The 18,474-nt window shown below is 45.5% G+C and overlaps 1 protein-coding gene across 4 annotated transcripts; it reads right to left on the bottom strand.

Annotated features, from left to right (window-relative positions):
- Positions 1-409: 409 nt before the first annotated feature.
- hao2 (hydroxyacid oxidase 2 (long chain)) lies at positions 410-15,462 on the bottom strand. Of its 4 annotated transcripts, none has more exons than XM_088644895.1 (9): positions 15,310-15,459; positions 12,553-12,631; positions 8,534-8,686; positions 7,175-7,326; positions 5,835-6,118; positions 4,742-4,960; positions 3,642-3,800; positions 1,842-1,911; positions 410-991 (listed from the first exon to the last, which is right to left on the bottom strand). In XM_088644895.1, the coding sequence occupies exons 2-9, from the start codon at positions 12,588-12,590 to the stop codon at positions 936-938; spliced, it is 1,131 nt and encodes a 376-aa protein (XP_088501021.1). In that variant the 5' UTR covers positions 12,591-12,631; positions 15,310-15,459; the 3' UTR covers positions 410-935. The 4 variants fall into 4 exon arrangements, with proteins under 4 accessions (XP_088501021.1, XP_088501010.1, XP_088501039.1 ...); XM_088644884.1 differs by having other exon boundaries at positions 4,742-4,963; positions 15,310-15,455; XM_088644913.1 differs by lacking the exon at positions 12,553-12,631 and having other exon boundaries at positions 4,742-4,963; positions 15,310-15,462.
- Positions 15,463-18,474: the final 3,012 nt, after the last annotated feature.

Genomic DNA, 18,474 nt, shown 5'->3' with positions numbered 1-18,474 from the left:
TGACCCAGAAGAAGTTGTCTTTCTGTGTTGTGCAGGCAGTGCACTGTAATGGCATTTCCCACCCGTTACAGAAATAGCTGGTGAGACTGAACTCCCACCGGCAAGCTCGCTCTCCGAGGACCACTGCTTAGAGAGATCAGAGCCCACGGTTGGACAAAGCACCGGCTGCTGGTTAAAGCTGAAGGGATTCTATCAAAGTTTAGGCAAAGGAGAACCCAGATAGGCCAGTAGCTTACGGACAACATGAGGGCAGGACAGTGCCTTTATTACACCAGGGCTGGTCAGGCTTCCGCCCTGCCTATGGACTCCTGACCCATTTAGACTTTTACTCTTTCAGTGCCTTTATATGTCTTCATGACAAACCTTAATGGTTTATCCCCTTCCTAACTTACAGAACCAAACAAAAGAGTTTTGGGAAAATTCCAGTTTTATTCTTCCTAAGTTGCATCACATACTTGTGTCCTTCGGCTGCTTGGGAAAACAGATTCTGCGGATACAGAACGTTCTTCTCAAAAGCCACCATCGCACTCACGCTTACTCAGCGCTGTTGGTACAGCCAATCCAAGACCAAATTCTTCTTCAGATCCGTTTACATGTGCATTGATTACAGTCACAACGCAGAAATGAACCGGGCTTCACCATCTTGTTCTGCTCTTGTGCACCCTCCACACACCCCACACAAACACACTCTTCATCACATCACCTTACATTTTCTCATTTTCACCATGTCAGGGAAGACAGTAAGGTTCAGGCTTTATGGTTTTAATCAGACAAAAGCAAAGAGCTTCCATCCTGTTTACTGCCTGGTATTTCTGTCTTCCCAAATTCGTGTCTCAACTGCACTACAGCTGCACTTGCTTTGAAATTAAATTGCAGGTATTAAATATGCCATTTTTAAACAGCCTCGGTTCAGGAGAAGAGAACTGAAATGCAGACTAAAGTTTTGAAAATTGAATTAGGTTTCTGTTTATCTCTGAGACATTCCTGCAACCTGCAAAAAAGAAAAACTGCGCATTAATTACAAAAGACATTTTTAAAAACAAACTGTCAGTTTCCTGAGATTTCAGCTCATACCCATTCTTAGCAATTAGTTGCACAAGATAATACCAGATATAGCTGTAAAGACAAATGATATATTAACCATTACTTATTCAAAATGTCAATCCACATCTGTAGACTGTATGGTGAGAAAACAGACAAAAGATTAAGAACTGCTTGTTCGATTTGACTAAGCAGGAGAGAGCGGGTTTGTCTTTCCTTTTGAAAAAAGGAGCAGTAAAATATATAAAAATATAATTGTCACTTGTTACACACAGTCGATTGGTAACTGCTGTGGAGGAGCAGAGTAAAACTTTATCAAATCTGTATAAACCTTTAGCCAGTATCCGTGTGGGAAAGCTCAGGTTGCTGCTGGAAGAGGTGTGAGTGGGGCCAGCAGGGGGCGCTCACCCTGCGGTCTGTGTGGGTCCTAATGCCCGGTACAGTGACGGGGACACTATACTGCAAAAATGGAGCTGTCTGGATGAGACTTAAAACTGAGGTCTTAGCTCTCTGCCGTCATTTAAAATCCTAGTGTCCTGGCCAAATTTCCCATTGGCCTTTACCAATCGTGGCCTCCTAATAATCTGAACTGGCTTCATCACACTGCTCTCCTCCCCACTGAGAACTGATGTGGGGGGGGGGGAGCGGACTGGAGCATCACCCAGGTGGGGCTGCACACTGGTGGGGGTGGAAGGGATCCCCAGTACCTGTAAACCATTTTGAGTGGAGCGTCCAGAAAAGCGCTGTAGAAGTGTGAGGAGTTATTATTATCTACAGTCAGAGGGAACTTGGTTTCTCACCAGCTAGAGCCATCGACAGGCGAAACTCATCGTTGAGAATCTGCAGCACCTCCCGCAATCCCTCTTCCCCCTGTATTAGTGTGAAAGGCACAAACGTCAAGAAACACGGACCCCACCAGTCACCTAATTCAACTATCGGATTTCAATTAGCCCTCTGAAGTTCACTTCAGCCCTTATTCGTAAGATACTGTAACTGACCATCCACCCATCTTCAAACTGCTTTTTCAGTACAGGGTTACGGCAGAGTTGGAGATCAAGATAACTATTAGATTATGATTATTCTAGCACTGCTGCGTTTCCGAAGGCATTTCAGGTATCTTTTAATAAGCATGTAACTAAGCTGGTGAAAACTAAAAATGACGAGCAATGCACAATTAAAATGTTTTGCTTCAGTGGATCATTAGCCATCAATTTAATCTTCTTTACATTTTAGGTAGTAATCAGATGGGTATATTTGTTTTGAGTTGCATGATTCTTTGGGAATATTTTTTGTCTTTGGAGTTCAGTGTTTGAACTGAGTAAGCACAACCAAAATGAGCCGATGACTGTAATCGACGCAAGAATTGCGAAAGATGCCACCACGTCCCTCTTGTGTAAGACTGCGTGTTTGCTGTCGGCGTGACTGAAGACAGGAGGTCCAATCTTGACAATCAGCAATCCAGAGAAACCAGGAAGTTAGGCCTCTGAGGGACGGGCCATGGACTGGAGGCCACAGTGTCACCCTCGAGTGGTAGAGCATAACCTGCCTATCAGCAGAATGACTGCTTGCTTGAAGACGGTCTGCGGACTTAGAGGCCCCTCAGGAGTAACACATTAACAGCTGAGAGAATAAATTGATGTAGCACGGATATCATGGTTCAGCATTCCACTGTATTGACAATGTTCAAACCACCCAGTGGGCGGTTGAAGTGTGATGCTGTGCGGAAGAATCTCCTTTAATACAGCAATGTCTCTCATGCTTATCGAAGACAACCTTTCTGAGCACCCTCCAAGCCAATCCTCAATTGTCACTTTTCCCGCAGGACAATGCAAGATCACACAGTACTAGGATTACAATGGCATAACCTCAAGAAAACAATGCTCAAGTACGGCCATGGGCAGCCTTTCCACCTGCCCTGAGTCCCATAGAACAAATATGGGACAAACTCAACCACCGCCACCAATGGGAAACAAATGTGACCATTTCACCTTAACCAGGAGGCTGCCACTGTACAGGAGTGCTGGGACTTCCCACAGCAGGCTGTCCAGAGGCTGATCAGGGCTCTCACTTAATTTGATTAAGTTTGTGTTGAAACCCAATACCAACTCCATAATGTTTTCATTTTGACACCTTACCAGCCATTTGTATTGAAAATGCATGGCACTTCTGTGAACTATATTTGTATACCTGACTGTTGCATTTCTTTTGTGGCAAATGTATCAATGTTCTCTGGCCCCTGCTGGACAGGGCTTTGAATCAGGGCTGACAACAGCAATTCATACACCAGTGTCAGTTCTCATACCATCCGCTTAAACACATGCATGAAGGAGAACAGTGGTGGAGCATTGCATTAGCAATGCAAAAGTATGTAATTTAGTGGTTGCTGCCCCCAATTCTCGAACCCACCTGGATACGGGGGTGAGTCGAGGACGTTGTCCTCACCAAGGACTCCATTATCTCCTCGATGGGATGACTATTTTATGTCATTACAGAGCTACACTGACACATTCAGGAAAAACTAGCTTAAACATTCAAGGAAACCCTTAAATCCTCAGATCATACCTGTTGTGCAAGGGTCGCTTTTGCTGTTATAGTCTTACCTTGTACGCCAGACCCCAGATGGCCGGCCTTCCAATAAACACACACTTCGCCCCAAGAGCCAGAGCCTTCAGCACGTCGCTCCCTGTGCGGATGCCTCCATCCAGATAGACCTCTATTCTGCCCTGGACCGTATCCACGATTTCCAAAAGGGCGTCTATCTGCGAAGAAAAGGCATCACACAGAGTGCCAAGTGTGTAAGACTGTGCAAGAGCACAAAAGACTCGTGAACTGTGGCAGTAAACAGACTTCCATGTGAGCATTTATTGGTAGAGACTATGCTCGGCCGATATTCCTTATTGCTCTTCCGTGTGGCGATCAGATGGCTTACGAACAAATCCTGAAACTATTGGGGGAACTGTAGGGATACTGGCTGATAGAGCGTGGGATGAGGGGATGAGGCTGTAGGGCTCAGGGCTAACGAGAGCGAGGGATGAGACTGTAGGGCTCAGGGCTAACGAGAGCGAGGGATGAGACTGTAGGGCTCAGGGCTAATGAGAGTGAGGGATGAGACTGTAGGGCTCAGGGCTAACGAGAGCGAGGGATGAGACTGTAGGGCTCAGGGCTAACGAGAGCGAGGGATGAGACTGTAGGGCTCAGGACTAATGAGAGTGAGGGATGAGACTGTAGGGCTCAGGGCTAACGAGAGCGAGGGATGAGACTGTAGGGCTCAGGGCTAACGAGAGCGAGGGATGAGGCTGTAGGGCTCAGGGCTAACGAGAGCGAGGGATGGGGCTGTAGGGCTCAGGGCTAAAGAGAGCGAGGGATGAGGCTGTAGGGCTCAGGGCTAACGAGAGCGAGGGATGAGACTGTAGGGCTCAGGGCTAAAGAGAGCGAGGGATGAGACTGTAGGGCTCAGGGCTAAAGAGAGCGAGGGATGAGGCTGTAGGGCTCAGGGCTAACGAGAGCGAGGGATGAGGCTGTAGGGCTCAGGGCTAAAGAGAGCGAGGGATGAGACTGTAGGGCTCAGGGCTAAAGAGAGCGAGGGATGAGACTGTAGGGCTCAGGGCTAAAGAGAGCGAGGGATGAGGCTGTAGGGCTCAGGCCTAACGAGAGCGAAGGATGGGGCTGTAGAGCTCAGGGCCAGCGAGTCAGGTCTTACTGTCGCAGGCCCCCCGTCCAGCTGCCTGCCCCCGTGGTTGGACACGATGATGCCCTGCACTCCGTGCTCCACGGCCAGCTCGGCGTCCTCCTTGGTCAGGATGCCTTTGATGATGATGGGCAGGCGGGTCAGGGACTGGAGCCAGTAGATGTCCTTCCAGCTGATGGACGGGTCCAGGGTGTTGGGAGGGACACCGTACTCCTCCAGGCCACTGTTTTCCTGCTGATATGAGCCACGGGAAGAGTGCTTTACTAAGCCCAGACCTCATGCATCTCTTTACCACATGTACTGTACACAGACATCAGCACTTGCTTGAAACACACAGCGCTGACAGCAGCTGCTGTCATCTGTTATTTAAAATCATCTACAATCCACCCTGTGGCAGACTTCAAGGAATGCTTAATGCTATATTCGGAAATATCACTGAGCATACTCTGTGTATTCTTGCTGTCGTCTTTTGCTGGTCATGTATTTCGGTCTGTTGTATTGTTGTGTTGGATTTTTGTCAAAAAAAAAATCCCCAAGGGGAGAAATCTCAATATACCACAATATGATGGAGAGAATATGGAGAGAGTATAGAGATGTTAAATGATTTGATTGTTTTGTCAAAAGAGCGTATTCCTCAATAATAAATCATTTTATGCATGTGACATCGGGGATACTATCACACTGAAACAGGAAAACGCAATGTTAGGATTTTAAGCTGAAAGGTACAACTAGCGGAGGTTGCTGAAAGACCTCATTCAGAATACCGTGTGCAAGTCTGATGGCCATGTTAAAAAACCTTGCTGCTCTGAAATCAATCCGGAGAAGAGTAAGCAGATACACCCCCAGTCTTAAAGGGACATCCTACACTGAACCTTTTCCCTCCCGACCGGGGAGAAGACTACAACGGCACCTGTTTCATCTGTTAAAAATCCTTAAAGCTAAACCGGTGAACTTCTCAGCAATCAGAACATGAACTACAAAACACAAGCGGAAACCAGGCAGACACCTTCCTAGAAAGGATTACTAGTGGATAAACCCCACTAAACCGCATGTTAATCGGGATCTGAAAACAAATGAGCATGCTTTTCCAGGTGAGGGGCCATACCTCAAACACGCCATCGAAGTTCTTGACCTTCAGGTGCGGCGGGAGCCTGAACTGGTTCCTGATGTCATTCCTCCGTTTGCCGGTGTAGGGCACGTCCACGGTGAGCACCAGCGCCTTGTAGCCCAGCGCCTCCACGCGGTGCACGATCTGCTCGGAGACCTTGCGGTTCCGGTACACGTACAGCTGAAACCAGCGGTACCCGTTAGGAGCGGCCGCCACGATCTCCTCCACGGAGCAGGTGGAGTACGTGCTGGTGATGTAGCAGGTGTTCACGGCTTCGGTGGCTGTCAAATGACGGGTGTGCAACGACACTGGCTTTAGATGGCTCGCCTTTTCCATTTTTTATTTTCCTTATTTTGTTTTATGATTAAAAAAAACGCGATTATCACACAACCATTTACGATGCTAAAAAAGGCAACACTGTTTTCCTCCTTTCGCCAGCGGAATTGCTTAATCTGCTTATGAGGGCTGTAAGAGTTGCGTTGCGTTTTCCAATGGAATGGGAATTTATTCACAAATGAATTGCAATTATTAGGTTTAATCTGGAAGACTTTCCTTTTCTTCGACACTAAAATCTGACACTTTTTCTGTTTGCTCAGTGTAACGACTGATCTGACTTCAAGAGCTGTCAAAGATTTAGGTCTGAATAATGTCCTATTTGTAACTAACTGTAGATGTAGAAAACTGTAACTGTAGAAAACGCTCTTCCAGTGGGAACAGAAGGAGCAATTAAAAGATCGCAGCCCAATAATAAATTATATCTCCTCACTTCTGGTGACTATCGAAAGGATTGGACTGAATCAAAACTGGCTTCTGAGCTGGAGTCAGTGTTGGTGTCTAACGTGATGTTCGAAAGCAGAACCCACACTTACTGTGTACAAGGATTACATCTTGAAGTCTATCTTTGAAAAGGGTGTAAAAATGGAAAGCATGAACCAAGCAATAAGCAAATACAGTTCTTGTGTTATGGCCTCTCTGTCGTGTTCCTTGAGCGATTTGAAGCTGGAAACAGAGCGTCATCTACTGGTTCGCTTTGTGAATGGCCCTTTGAAACTGCAACTCAGAAACTCGTGTCTGAGTGTGGCGGGGTCTTTGGCTGTGAAAACACACTCCACGTGTACAGTATGTCTTTCTAAAGCTCAGACTCTGGTCTCGGGGCAGCTGCTCCTTACTCATTCCTCACAGACACCATTGCTTCTGCCCGCAGGTTTAAGTTTTGCGTTTCCACCGGGCCTGTCGAGCCGGATCTGTGGGTGTACGTGCAGGGTACCCCTTCTCTCGGCATTCGCATCCATTCTGAAGCAGGACAGGGAAAAGCCAGGAAAAGCTTGCGCGCCTACCTCTTGCGGTGCTCATCTCGCCATCCGGCCAGGCCAAGCAGTGGAAGGCAGTAGGCGCGATGCCGACAGGAAAACTTATCTCCGTGCCCAGAACGGTCGTCCTGGTGTCACTGACCGACACGTCCCGCAACATGCGCGGCCGCAGGCGTATTCTGAGGGAAAGAAAAGAGACCGAGCTCCCACCAGCACGGCAAGGACAGTAAAAGGCTCTTGAGACGGGGGATACATCGAGGGAGTCGTGTTTCACACACGCTCCAGGCACTGTGTTAAAGCCTGAAACGTCCCTCCTGCAAATCAAAGCTCACTCCTGCTTCCTTCCTGCACGTCAGGCTATCCAAGACCATCTCACTGCAGCCCAGCATTTGTACTAATTCATTGTAAGTATTCAGCAATGTTCATCCCAGAGGATCTGAAAGCTCCCCTGTCGGGATAAAGCCAGGATAACACTTCATTATCCACCACTGCAGAGCAGCCAACACATTAACCCCTCTGTGTAGACAACCTATTTCTGTGTGCTCCTCCTGCATCTTTATTGGCTAGCTACCGACACGCATTTACTGCACTCATTTAAATTGAAGGGGTTACAAAATATTCTATCTGTACTTCAGGACACATTATATCTCGAAAGATCTTTTAAAGCAAGTCACTTGGCACTGCATGATGTTATAATGGTGTAGTTCATCCCTATAGGAATACTGAAGTTTTGTTCTCCTGCTGCCTCGTTTCTTAACCACAGAAGCGTTACTGCTGAAGCGACGTCTCCCTTCATCCCACCCTCACAGCTCTGTGCTGAGAAGGGACGCCTCTCCGGTGCCCAACTGGCCTCTTCACACAAGCCGTGAGGAGAGCATGTAGTCGCTTTGCTTTTTTTGCTTGCCATTTGCCAGCAGCCATATCACCCTGCAGCTCACAGCTCACAGCTCCCAGCTGGCAGCCCACTGGAGCTCAGCAGTGTGAGCCTGGTCAGTACCTGGAGGGGAGACTCCTGGGAAAGGTAATGCTGCTGCTGGAAGAGGTGTTAGTGGGTCCAGCACGGGGCACTCACCCTGCGGTCTATGTGGGTCCTAATGCCCCAGTATAGTGAGGGGGACACTATACTATAAACACTATACGCTGTCCTTCGGATGAGACGTTAAACCGAGGTCCTGACTCTCTGATGTCATTAAAAATCCCAGGGTGTTTCTCGAAAAGAGTAGGGGTGTTACCCCGGCCTCCTGGCCAAATTTCCCGTTGGCCCTTACCAGTCATGGCCTCCTAATAACCCCCATCTCTGAACTGGCCTCATCACTCTGCTCCCCTCCCCACTGAGAGTTAGCTGCTGCTAACTGACCCACAGCTGGTCGAGCCCGGCCACGATACCTTTTGTAAGCCAGGAGGTTGTCATCCCTGGTGCAGCACTCGTCAGCTCCAGCTGCGTAGTAGTCCCAGGTGGCCTTGGGCAGGTGCTCTTTGGCGTATTCCTCGAAGTCGGTCAGACAGACCATAGGCATCTTAGTGCAGTGGCACGAGTGTCTAAACGGGCAGACAGGAGCACATGGATGTCTTTGTTTCAGGCCCCTTCAGGGTGAGGACCGCGGAGATGTGCGACAAAACAGCAGCTGAGAAACAGCGCCCCGCATCAGCCGTCGCGCTGGACCGGAGGGCGGTATCGGCACCGCTTCGCCTCGCATTGCTGCTCTCCACAACGTGTCCGCAATCAGGGGTTTTTGGAACAAGTCAAAGTCGATTCCACACTTTTTTTATTTGAAAATTATAGAAAGAAGAAAGATCTAACGTTTTTGTCGGGTGTGTGAGAATGAAGGAGTGAGCAGGGATACATAATCCACAATTTCAACCTTTCAGGCTTCTCCTGGAGCTAGGCTAGGCTTTCCATCTCTCCTGCCCTACCCGTCCTCCCGGTCGCTCGCTCTTTCGTCCCCCCATTCCCGCTCTCCACTGACTATCTCCCACACCTGCCGAAGCCAAAGCCAGAATCAGACAGTCTTGTGGAGGAAGGAAAAATATAGGAGCATCAAAAGTTTGTGGACATGTCTGTCAACAGGGACGTCAAGTGAGCTGTTAATAGTGAGCTACTAACGGGTCGACCACGTTCAGCTGTGTCCTCAGAATAAGCCAGCTGTATTTCGTGTTGCTGCGTTGCTTTTCGCAGTTGTTAGAAGAAGGTCTTGCCCTTCGCTGCCCTTTGCACACAGGAAGGGGCAAACTCTGGGACAGCTCCTTCAGCACCCCTGCGTGAAGAGCATCAACCAGGCAGCCCCACTGCTCAAAGCAAGAAGTGAGAAACTGCTCCATCGATTGAATAAGAGGTGGGACTTTAGATTATTTTGCCACAGGCTTGGAGAATCTAGCCAGGGCACCTGCATAAACGCCCCTGCTTTTCTGAACCATGTTGTGGGATCATTAATGACCACGTGAGAAGAGTGCCACCTGCTGGCCAAACAACACCACTTGCAGCAGATTTTCCTTGCAGCTCCGTGTGCTAATCCCGCCTGGCCTCTCACAGCTCCTCAGACAGGACCAGGTCGGGCTACAGAGGGGTGAGTGGTCAATGATGCCGACCTCCAGGGAGACCCACAACAGCCCTTTCTTCTTCATGTGCATATAAAATCACACCACTGAGTGGTGTCGTGCCTCTGTGGATCAGGATCTGCGCCTGTGGCTGGAAGGTTGCCGGTTGTATCCCGCGGCCGGCAGAGGAATCCTACTCCCCTGAGCAAGGCCCTTCACCCCAGCTGCTCCAGGGGCGCCGTATCAATGGCTGACCCTGTGTTCTGACCCCCAGCTTCACTCCCCGTCTGTGTGTCTCATGGAGAGCAAGATGGGGTATGCACAAAGACAAATACCTGATGCAAGGAATTGTATAAGGCCAATAAAGTGATCTGATCTCTCTTATCTTAAAATGCACGGATCTGATAGATTCAGTGGCTCAGCCTGGAATCCCAGCTTGTAATCAGGCGCTCTCGAGCTGAACCTCAGCCCAGGCTGTATTGAGATTGCCTGAAGCAGAGGTGTCCCGGTCCTGGAGGGCCGGTGTGCTGCTGGATTTTCATTGCGTTCTAACGCAGCTCACCGGACCAGTTTAACAGCTTCCCCAGCTCTTCACACACAGCGGCTCTTCAGGAGCAGGCCGGACAGGAACCTGGCTCGCTGTGTAAGCTGTTTCACAGCACTCGTCTGCTCTCAGGCTGTCCAGACAAAACCCGGTACCCCCCCAGGCCTCGCTTTGTTGTAACTATTAAACCAAACCCTTACAACGTTCATCCCAGGAGACTGGAAAAACATGAAAACTACAAAACTGAGAAATTGAAGACTTTCTGATTTGAACAATAAGCCTAAAATTACATGTATTTATTTTATTGAAAATGGTAAGAGAAAAGGAAAGCATACTTACAGAGCGGAAAATACTGTCCGCTTAATTAATTAACTTTATTAGATGTAGATGGGCAGTTTGCCAACAAGAAAAATCATGCCCAGTGAGTCCACATATAATTCTAATTTTAACACTTACTGTACTTACTGTTTTCTAAAGTACATTAATAATGAAGTAATACACTTGAAGAATCTTAAGAGGCTACAATAAGTTTGCACCTTGCTTTCATTTTTAAAATGCTTCTTAAAATAGGCTACATTTAAACATCTGAAAGCAAAAACGAACTTAAGATGTGTTCAAGTTTTGAGGGTAAAAACTGCTACACAAAAACAAGATGCAGATACAGAAAAGTTTATTTTTTACCTGCCAAGGTGGACAAGACAAGCTGTGCTGCAGTCTCTCAAAAAGAAAACTAGCACCTTCTCTGTGTGCAAGGTAAGTTGAGCTTGCTGGCAATCTATATTTTTACATTTTGATTAGGTTTGAACAAGAAAGGCTTTCTGCTAAAAGGGACTTTGAACCCAATTAAACATTAACTTCTGTACGGTGAAATAAGGTCTACAATCACTCCAGTTTAAGATACGATCACTGTATTGCTGTATTGCCCATCTACAATTTCTTGCATCAGGAATTTGTCTTTGCACAGACCCCAGCTTGCTCTCCATGAGACACACAGACAGGGAGAGAAGCTGGGGGTCAGAGCACAGGGTCAGACATTTATACAGCACCCCTGGAGCAGCTGGGGTTAAGGGCCTTGCTCAGGGGCCCAACGGAGTAGGATTCCTCTGCCGGCCGTGGGATTTGAACCGGCAACCTTCCAGCCACAGGCACAGATCCTCAGCCACAGAGGCACCACTATTATTTGTTTGCGCTTGCCCACTAATGCAGAGTATATTGTTAAAGCCTCCAAACCTTCTGACTTTCCATCGGGTCACACAGAAAAAGCTGGCGATTAAGTAAATAATGCAACTACTAGGGGCTGATTTCCAAGTCTCCCTATAATCTTACAGCATGTTACAGATGACTTATTAAAAGATAGCTAAGCTGGAAGACCTGATTTTGTGCAGTGCCGGTCAGCACTCTGACCCCGCCGAACGGATTTACTCAGGATCAGTTAAAAAAGCAACGAGAGCCAAGGTGAGTGTCACCCACTGGTGACCCTGACCATTGTTTGTGCTGCCTGAAAATGTGCTGATGACGCTGTGGGCCAGAGGGGCACCTCTCTGACACAAGCCTTTTACACAAGAGCGCTGTGATAGCGCGGAGGTGCTCCGGCAGCCAAGCAGGGAAGGCCAGCAGCTACTACACAGTGAGAAACACAGCTCGTTCTGCTAATGGCAAGACAAAGAGTTCATCTAACATTGCTCATGAGGTGTTGTTCGGCATCGGCAGGGCTAGTACTGTATATGACTGCAAGCAAAGATCAAGGCCTTATTGATCACCTTCCAATGCATGTTGTGAGTTAAAAGACCAAAAATAATATAAAAATATAAGGGCGAATAGATAAATAACTTTTGCAATCTGCTGGTATAAATTGGAATGTATCTGCGCAGGTGTGAAGCGAATGCTGTCAGTAGAGCATGTGTGTGTAGACGTTACTGACGTTCATGTTGCTAGAATGAACCTAAAGCAGGAGTCACAATGAACCCAACCCTCCTCCTGAAGGAGACCTATCCAGCATTTTCATAGGCTGTCATCAATTTCCAAAGACCTGCACATAACTTAACCCTAATTTGTCAAATTAAGTAATTTAGAGATCATTTGGAACAAAATGTTGAAGACGCTTCAGACATCAAGAATCAAGGAGTTCCAGTGATTGAAACAAACTCTTGATTTATCAGTTCTTTACTGTTCCTAATCTTTAGAAAAACAGATGACGCTGCCGGGTGACCTAAAGACAAATTCATTGTCCACAACTGAGTGCCCCTGGTCACTAACTCTACTTGTAATCCTAAAAAACAAAACAATCTACTGTACAGCCAATTATCACTTATTAGCAAACACTCACCTATTGCATCCTAAACTCAAGGTATTCAAGGTATTCATTATGCTCTTGTGATAGTAGATTATTCCAAAGTTGCCATTACCTGCAAAAAAATAACAATGAAGTCTTATGTTAATTTTATCCACAAATTATTATTACACAAACTACATTTAAGGTGTAAGGGATCAAAGGTGAATGCATCATCCAGGTGGGGCTGCACACTGGTGGTGGTGGAGGGGATCCCCATTACCTGTAAAGCGCTTTGAGTGGAGTGTCCAGGAAAGAGCTATATAAGTGTAAGTAATTATTATTATTAAACTACATGTGATAAATCCTTACGCACATGTACTCAGACTCAGGATACAACCCACTATCATTGGAACAGTTCTGTGGATCGAGCTACCTGTTTAAACCAAAACCCAAGAAAACCATCTGTATCTCAAATAAATTTCAGTAAAGGAACTGAGAGGGGATGTAAAACTAAAAAAAAAACCTCTAGCTCTTGAGGACTGAACAATCACAAACGATTCACAGCTCTCTCTTGCTGGTTGCCATTGATGGCCAGTTGCAGGCCTCAAGGTTTTGTTTTGTCGTCGGACAGTTTTCCTCCCTTGACGTTGCGCCAAGCCCAGAACTGCTGCAGCTCAGACAAGCGTCTCTTCAGCCCCCGTTCTCCGCGGAACACAACCCGCTCTCTGCACCTGTCCTGCTGCCTGCTTTTTTCTCTCCATTCCTGAGTGAGCCTCCCATCCGCTGCAACTACAGCGGCGGCCTGTGTTTGTTCCCCAGTCCTCCTTTTCACTGTCACTGCAGGAGCCATCCTGGGTGCGAGCACTTGGCCTCCGTATGCACTGGGTCAAAGACTGCTCTTTCGCAGCCCTGGCTGTCCCTGGCTGTTTACCCCCTCCTCTGTTGGTGTACAACTGGTGCGGTGTCAGCCCTCGACTCCCCTCCACCCGGTATTCTTCTTCTGGGGGTTCACTTCTCCACTCCAACAAATGGGAACTCTCTACCCATTCTTGTTCTACTTCCATGACAGTCCAGTTCACACCAGGCTGCTCTTTCAGGTTCCCGCAGTGTCTTCTGCTGCTCACCACAGCGTTTCAGTCTCCAGCGAGCTGGGGGTCGGTAGCTGTGCTGACACGCGTTCGCTGATTTGAGTTTCATCACCTGCCTCATGCACTTCATTCTCCACGAGTAAAGCACTGCGTGTCTGGATCCAGTGTATATATGAATCTACTTAGGCCTGCCTCATAAATGCTACACTTTTACTGCAGAGAGAGTTCTCTGTTTGATTCCCGAGAAGCTGTGCAGTCGAAACAATGTGCTCCAATAGCTCCGTGCTCAAAGGAATCTATATTGTTGTTTTGGGGACCCTTCTGGGGGTTGGGGTTGCTCAGAACTTTGCCAGCGGCCTGTCATGTCCTCATGCAGGCGAGTTGAGACCAAAGATATTAAGTATGCTATACCGTTAGATTCATCCGCTCGTTTTTTTGTAATTAGATTTTGACCGAACTGATGGAAGGACAATTTGTTCTCAATTGGCTTACCTGGTAAATTTAAAGTAAGAAAAATACTTCTGTGAGGCACCATTAATGTCAGTTCTAGGGGCTGGCTTGTCGTGGTCTATAGCCATGCAAAGCTTGGTGTTGAAAGCATTCCGAGTTGCAAATCCACTCATCGTTAGAACAATATTAATGTCCAGGTTATTAATCATCCAGTATTTTAGTGCTCTCCAGTGCATGGAAAGAGTCTCAGTCTGGGATCAACACTATTTTGATGGCAGTTTTGCTTGACATTGACTCAGTCTTTTACTCAGTGATGATGTGAATGGACAAATATCTCAATGTTCATGTCTTACAAATAACCACAGATCAAGCATTGATTTACAGATTTCATGAGATACCTCACATGAATGCAGAAGGTAGTGAATACCTCACCTGACTTTTGAAAAATCTTCGTCCAAGATCTTTTCACAAAGCACAAAACAACATCACAAGCTGAATGAACTGTTCTTTATCCTGCTACTACTCAGCTTGATTGTCAGGATGCCAGTGTTTCAGCATATTTTACTATGGTGATCATTCATCATTTTTTGTTAAGATACTAACTTCCTCATCTGTGTACATCTGTTATTTTGACAGGTGATCCACAGTGTAACATTCTCCCTTCGGAATGTGTGAAATCTGAAGTTTTTTTTTATATAAAGGTGACAGCTGAAGAAGATGAAGTTTAATCCGTGCAATATTGATTTGCTGGTAACAGCATATAACAAGAAATAGTTTGCTCACAATTTAGTATTATTCACACATTTTTCTTTTATCTAACAGAGATCATGCCTACAGTACTTTAACATAAAGTCATTATCACTTTACAAGTCTGCAGGTAAACTTTATTAACACTAATCGCATTTTGGTATCTCCTTATTTTTAACCAGAATTGACACTGAGTTATTAAATAGGGGCTACTTTAGGATGTCGAGAGTTTTCTCTGAAATTTACCAACTCTGTTAATCACTGAAAAAGATATTAGTTTTCAATGAAATACTGAATTGAGTATAACTGTCAATGTAGTAGATTTATTTATCTTAATTTTGAGCCTATTTGTTAACCCACCTGGAAATATTGTTTCGGCAATAATTTTCAAAGGTGAGCTATGATTGAGAAAGCACTGCAGTCTTGACTTTGTTATTAGGTCAGTATCAAAATCAATCATAGGACCACTAAGGACATGGTGGTAGGTAATGGATTCCATATTTTTAAAGGTAGAGATATTTCTTACCTTGTTATCGGTGCCTTCTAGTTCCACGATGTATTTCATTTGGACTGTGCTGCATGCCTGCAGCTTTGTTCTGCTGCTTTGGCTTTTAACTTTGCATTCTGCTTCCTTTTCTGTCTTTTGACGGGACACGCTGTTTGTCTCAACTGGTTTTCAAACAGTTACCCCTGCTGTCAGCATTTGAGGCCGGTGCCGTGCTTTGTGAGTGAATTAAAAGGGTGGATACCCACTTTGTGTTTCAATTGTGAGTGGACTCCGGGGCCCCTGCTGACGAGCTGGCAGTGGCCTTGTGTGAAGCCTCACTGGGTCTGTTTTGCTCTGAAATGGGTGTACTGGCTCAGAATGGAGAGCTAACGAGCTTAGCAGAATATGCAGAATATTTGTGTTTGTTTGGTGGAGTACTTTTCATGTGAAAGGAAAGGTAATGGACTAACTTCCCCATGCGTTATATAATAACCTGTCTTTATATAATACCATAGTACTTCCCTTCTTCTTTCATATTTTTATTTTTTCCCTAAGATCTGTAATTCCCTCTCTCCCCTTGGTATTGTTCAGCATTGGGGATGATCTTTACCTCGGGCTTTGGTGTAGTAACTGCCAAACAGAAAGAAGCAAACTCTCGTCCGCATTGCTTGATTTGCTCATGCTCAGTCGCCATGCACTGAGAAACCTGATAAACCGCTGGTCACTGATTCTAGAAATAACAACAAAACCAGACAAAATGAACACATTTGCACATTTTAATCTCAATCAACCTGTCCCGCTTCTAGCATTTTTATCATAAATCGCAGTATATCACAGGGCGAGTAATTAATCTAGGGAATCCTGTGGATTTTAATTTCTTCATGTGCACATTTGAAATATTTGTCATATCCAAATTTAACACAACTTGTCTCCATGTTCCAGACTTCTGCTCTATCTGTTGATTCCTTTAAGCAATACTGTGTACTGCACATATTGTAAAGGAAATCGCTAGTTTGTGATTTTTGGCTACCATGTGCCACTTATTTAAGTACTTCAATATTTGTTTGACATACATTTGTAAAGTTTCTCTTTTATTGGTTTTACCCCCCTTCCCCTATTGCTGACAAAACACTTTAAACTTAAATATTAAATATCAGTGGTGTTCGGCATGAAGCTGCAGTAGTTGTCTATATTCACACAAACCTCTAGGGGGCACTGTATCCCAATCAGTCGTGCTAAGCTGTCACTGATTAAAGGGCATTTGAAATCCGTATGAGAGAGTGCATGAGAACAACAACTTTCTGAAATCTTGCTACTTTGAAATTTGAGCTGACGTCATGAAATCCTCAAGCAGCCTGTTCTCCAGAGTCTTGTAAATAAAAGGCGACATTATGAGCGTTCTTCTTTCTTTAATGTTTCCTCATTGTTGAATCTGGTTCCCCCAACATACACATTCCACACCCTTCCTTGACGGCTCTAGAAAGACAGATGAGTTGGAAAGCATCATTCCATTCAAATATTCCATGAGCAAACGTAACCATTACAACGATTCACTGGTTACATGTTCCTGTTACAGAGTGCCTGCATACTGTCGGACAGTTTACAGATTGTAATAACATGAGCACACATGAAACGAGAGGAGCCATTCGGCCCATCTTGCTCATTTGGTTGTTAGAATCGAAGTGATCTGAAGGTCTTATCCGGCTGCTTCTGGGAAGAAGATGGGACTTCAGTGTCCACGACACGGCTGAGTCCCTCCTTCCAGATTCCCACAACCCTCTGTGGAAAAACGTGCCCCCTGTAGTCAGTTCTACATGACAGCACTTAGAACTGCCCCATAGCTCTTGGGTCCTGGGTTCGATTCCAGCTGGGGGTGCCTTCTGTGTGGAGTGTGCATGTCTGTGTGAGTTTTCTCCATATGAAAGATCATAAAAGAGGAGAGCTGCCAACTGAGGTGTCCTGCCACATTCCAAAGACATGGCTGGCTAGGTAGACTGGTGACTCTAAACTCTTGTCCTTGCATGTGTGTTTGCCCTGGAGAGATGGTGTTCTATCCAGGCAGTAATCCCAGCTTGCACCCTGTACTTCTGGGTCAGGAACAGGGCTGAACGACTCTTACGAGCAATGAGTGACTTTCTCATAACGGATTGAGCAATGGACACGTTAATCTGTTGGAAAGTAGAGTTATAGGTTTCTGGGATACAACAGAACACAGTTTACCACAGTTTTTTAAAATACCCAAAAATCCAAGATGGAAACAACAACAGACAAAGACACAGAAAAACAATTCAATGTATGCAGATGTGCTAAAACATTTCTAGTGAAAAGAGTATTGGTCTGAGATTTTAAATAAAACTTATAGTTAGTGACCTAACTAGTATTAACAAAGTATTTTAGCTTAGTTTAACTCTCAGACTCTGAAACAAAAACACTGAAGTGCAGTCGATTTCAGAATAAAAAGGCAGGAGAGCAGGAGAGATGAAAAACCCTCTGTGATGATTTAGTTTGGTGTCAATTGTACAAGCCTAAATCTGTTTCATTTAGTAGCATTTCTGCAGTACTTGCTGGGGACCACATTTTCAGCAAAAATCTGTTTCATCTGTCGGTTATACTCCCCTTAGGCAACAGGCTCCAGGAACACATGTGTGTTAGATTGCTGAATTCCAAGTTGTGTTAGTTGAGAGTTAGCTCACACTGAAAAACAAGAGTTCCATTGGCACAGGCTGAGAAAGTGGAGTCTCTCTTATTTCTGCCTTTTTGTTCTACATCAGACAAAGCCAAAACAAGGCTCCTCAATGGTCACACTACACTGCTCTGATGAAAACACTATTTTTCCCCTGTCAAATAGTATCAAGATCCATTAAATACAAAGCGTTCTGCTATTTTGATATAAAAGACCCGGTTAAAACCAAAAATATGGGAGGGGATATATCTGCAATACTTACTATTTTTATCTGTCTGTAACTTTAATATTTAGAGTTTAAATTGATCAATGATCAGCTACTTTATTTATGAATTAATGGAAATGCAAAAAGGCAAAATATCAGTGAAGTGATAAATGTGTCAGAGTCTTCAGCAGTGCAGATCAGTGCAGAATAAGCTTAATACTGAACTGCTGATCTGTGTGCAAATAGATTATCTTAAGGAACTTACTATAAAATGAGTAAAGCAAAACAGAAGGCATGAAAGAATATATAATAGGGG

Source organism: Lepisosteus platostomus, chromosome 2, assembly GCF_059453375.1.
Source record: "Lepisosteus platostomus isolate fLepPlt1 chromosome 2, fLepPlt1.hap1, whole genome shotgun sequence".
NCBI lineage: Eukaryota > Metazoa > Chordata > Actinopteri > Semionotiformes > Lepisosteidae > Lepisosteus > Lepisosteus platostomus.
Note: the sequence above shows the minus strand (reverse complement) of the source record. Positions and strands in the feature narration are given on the sequence as shown.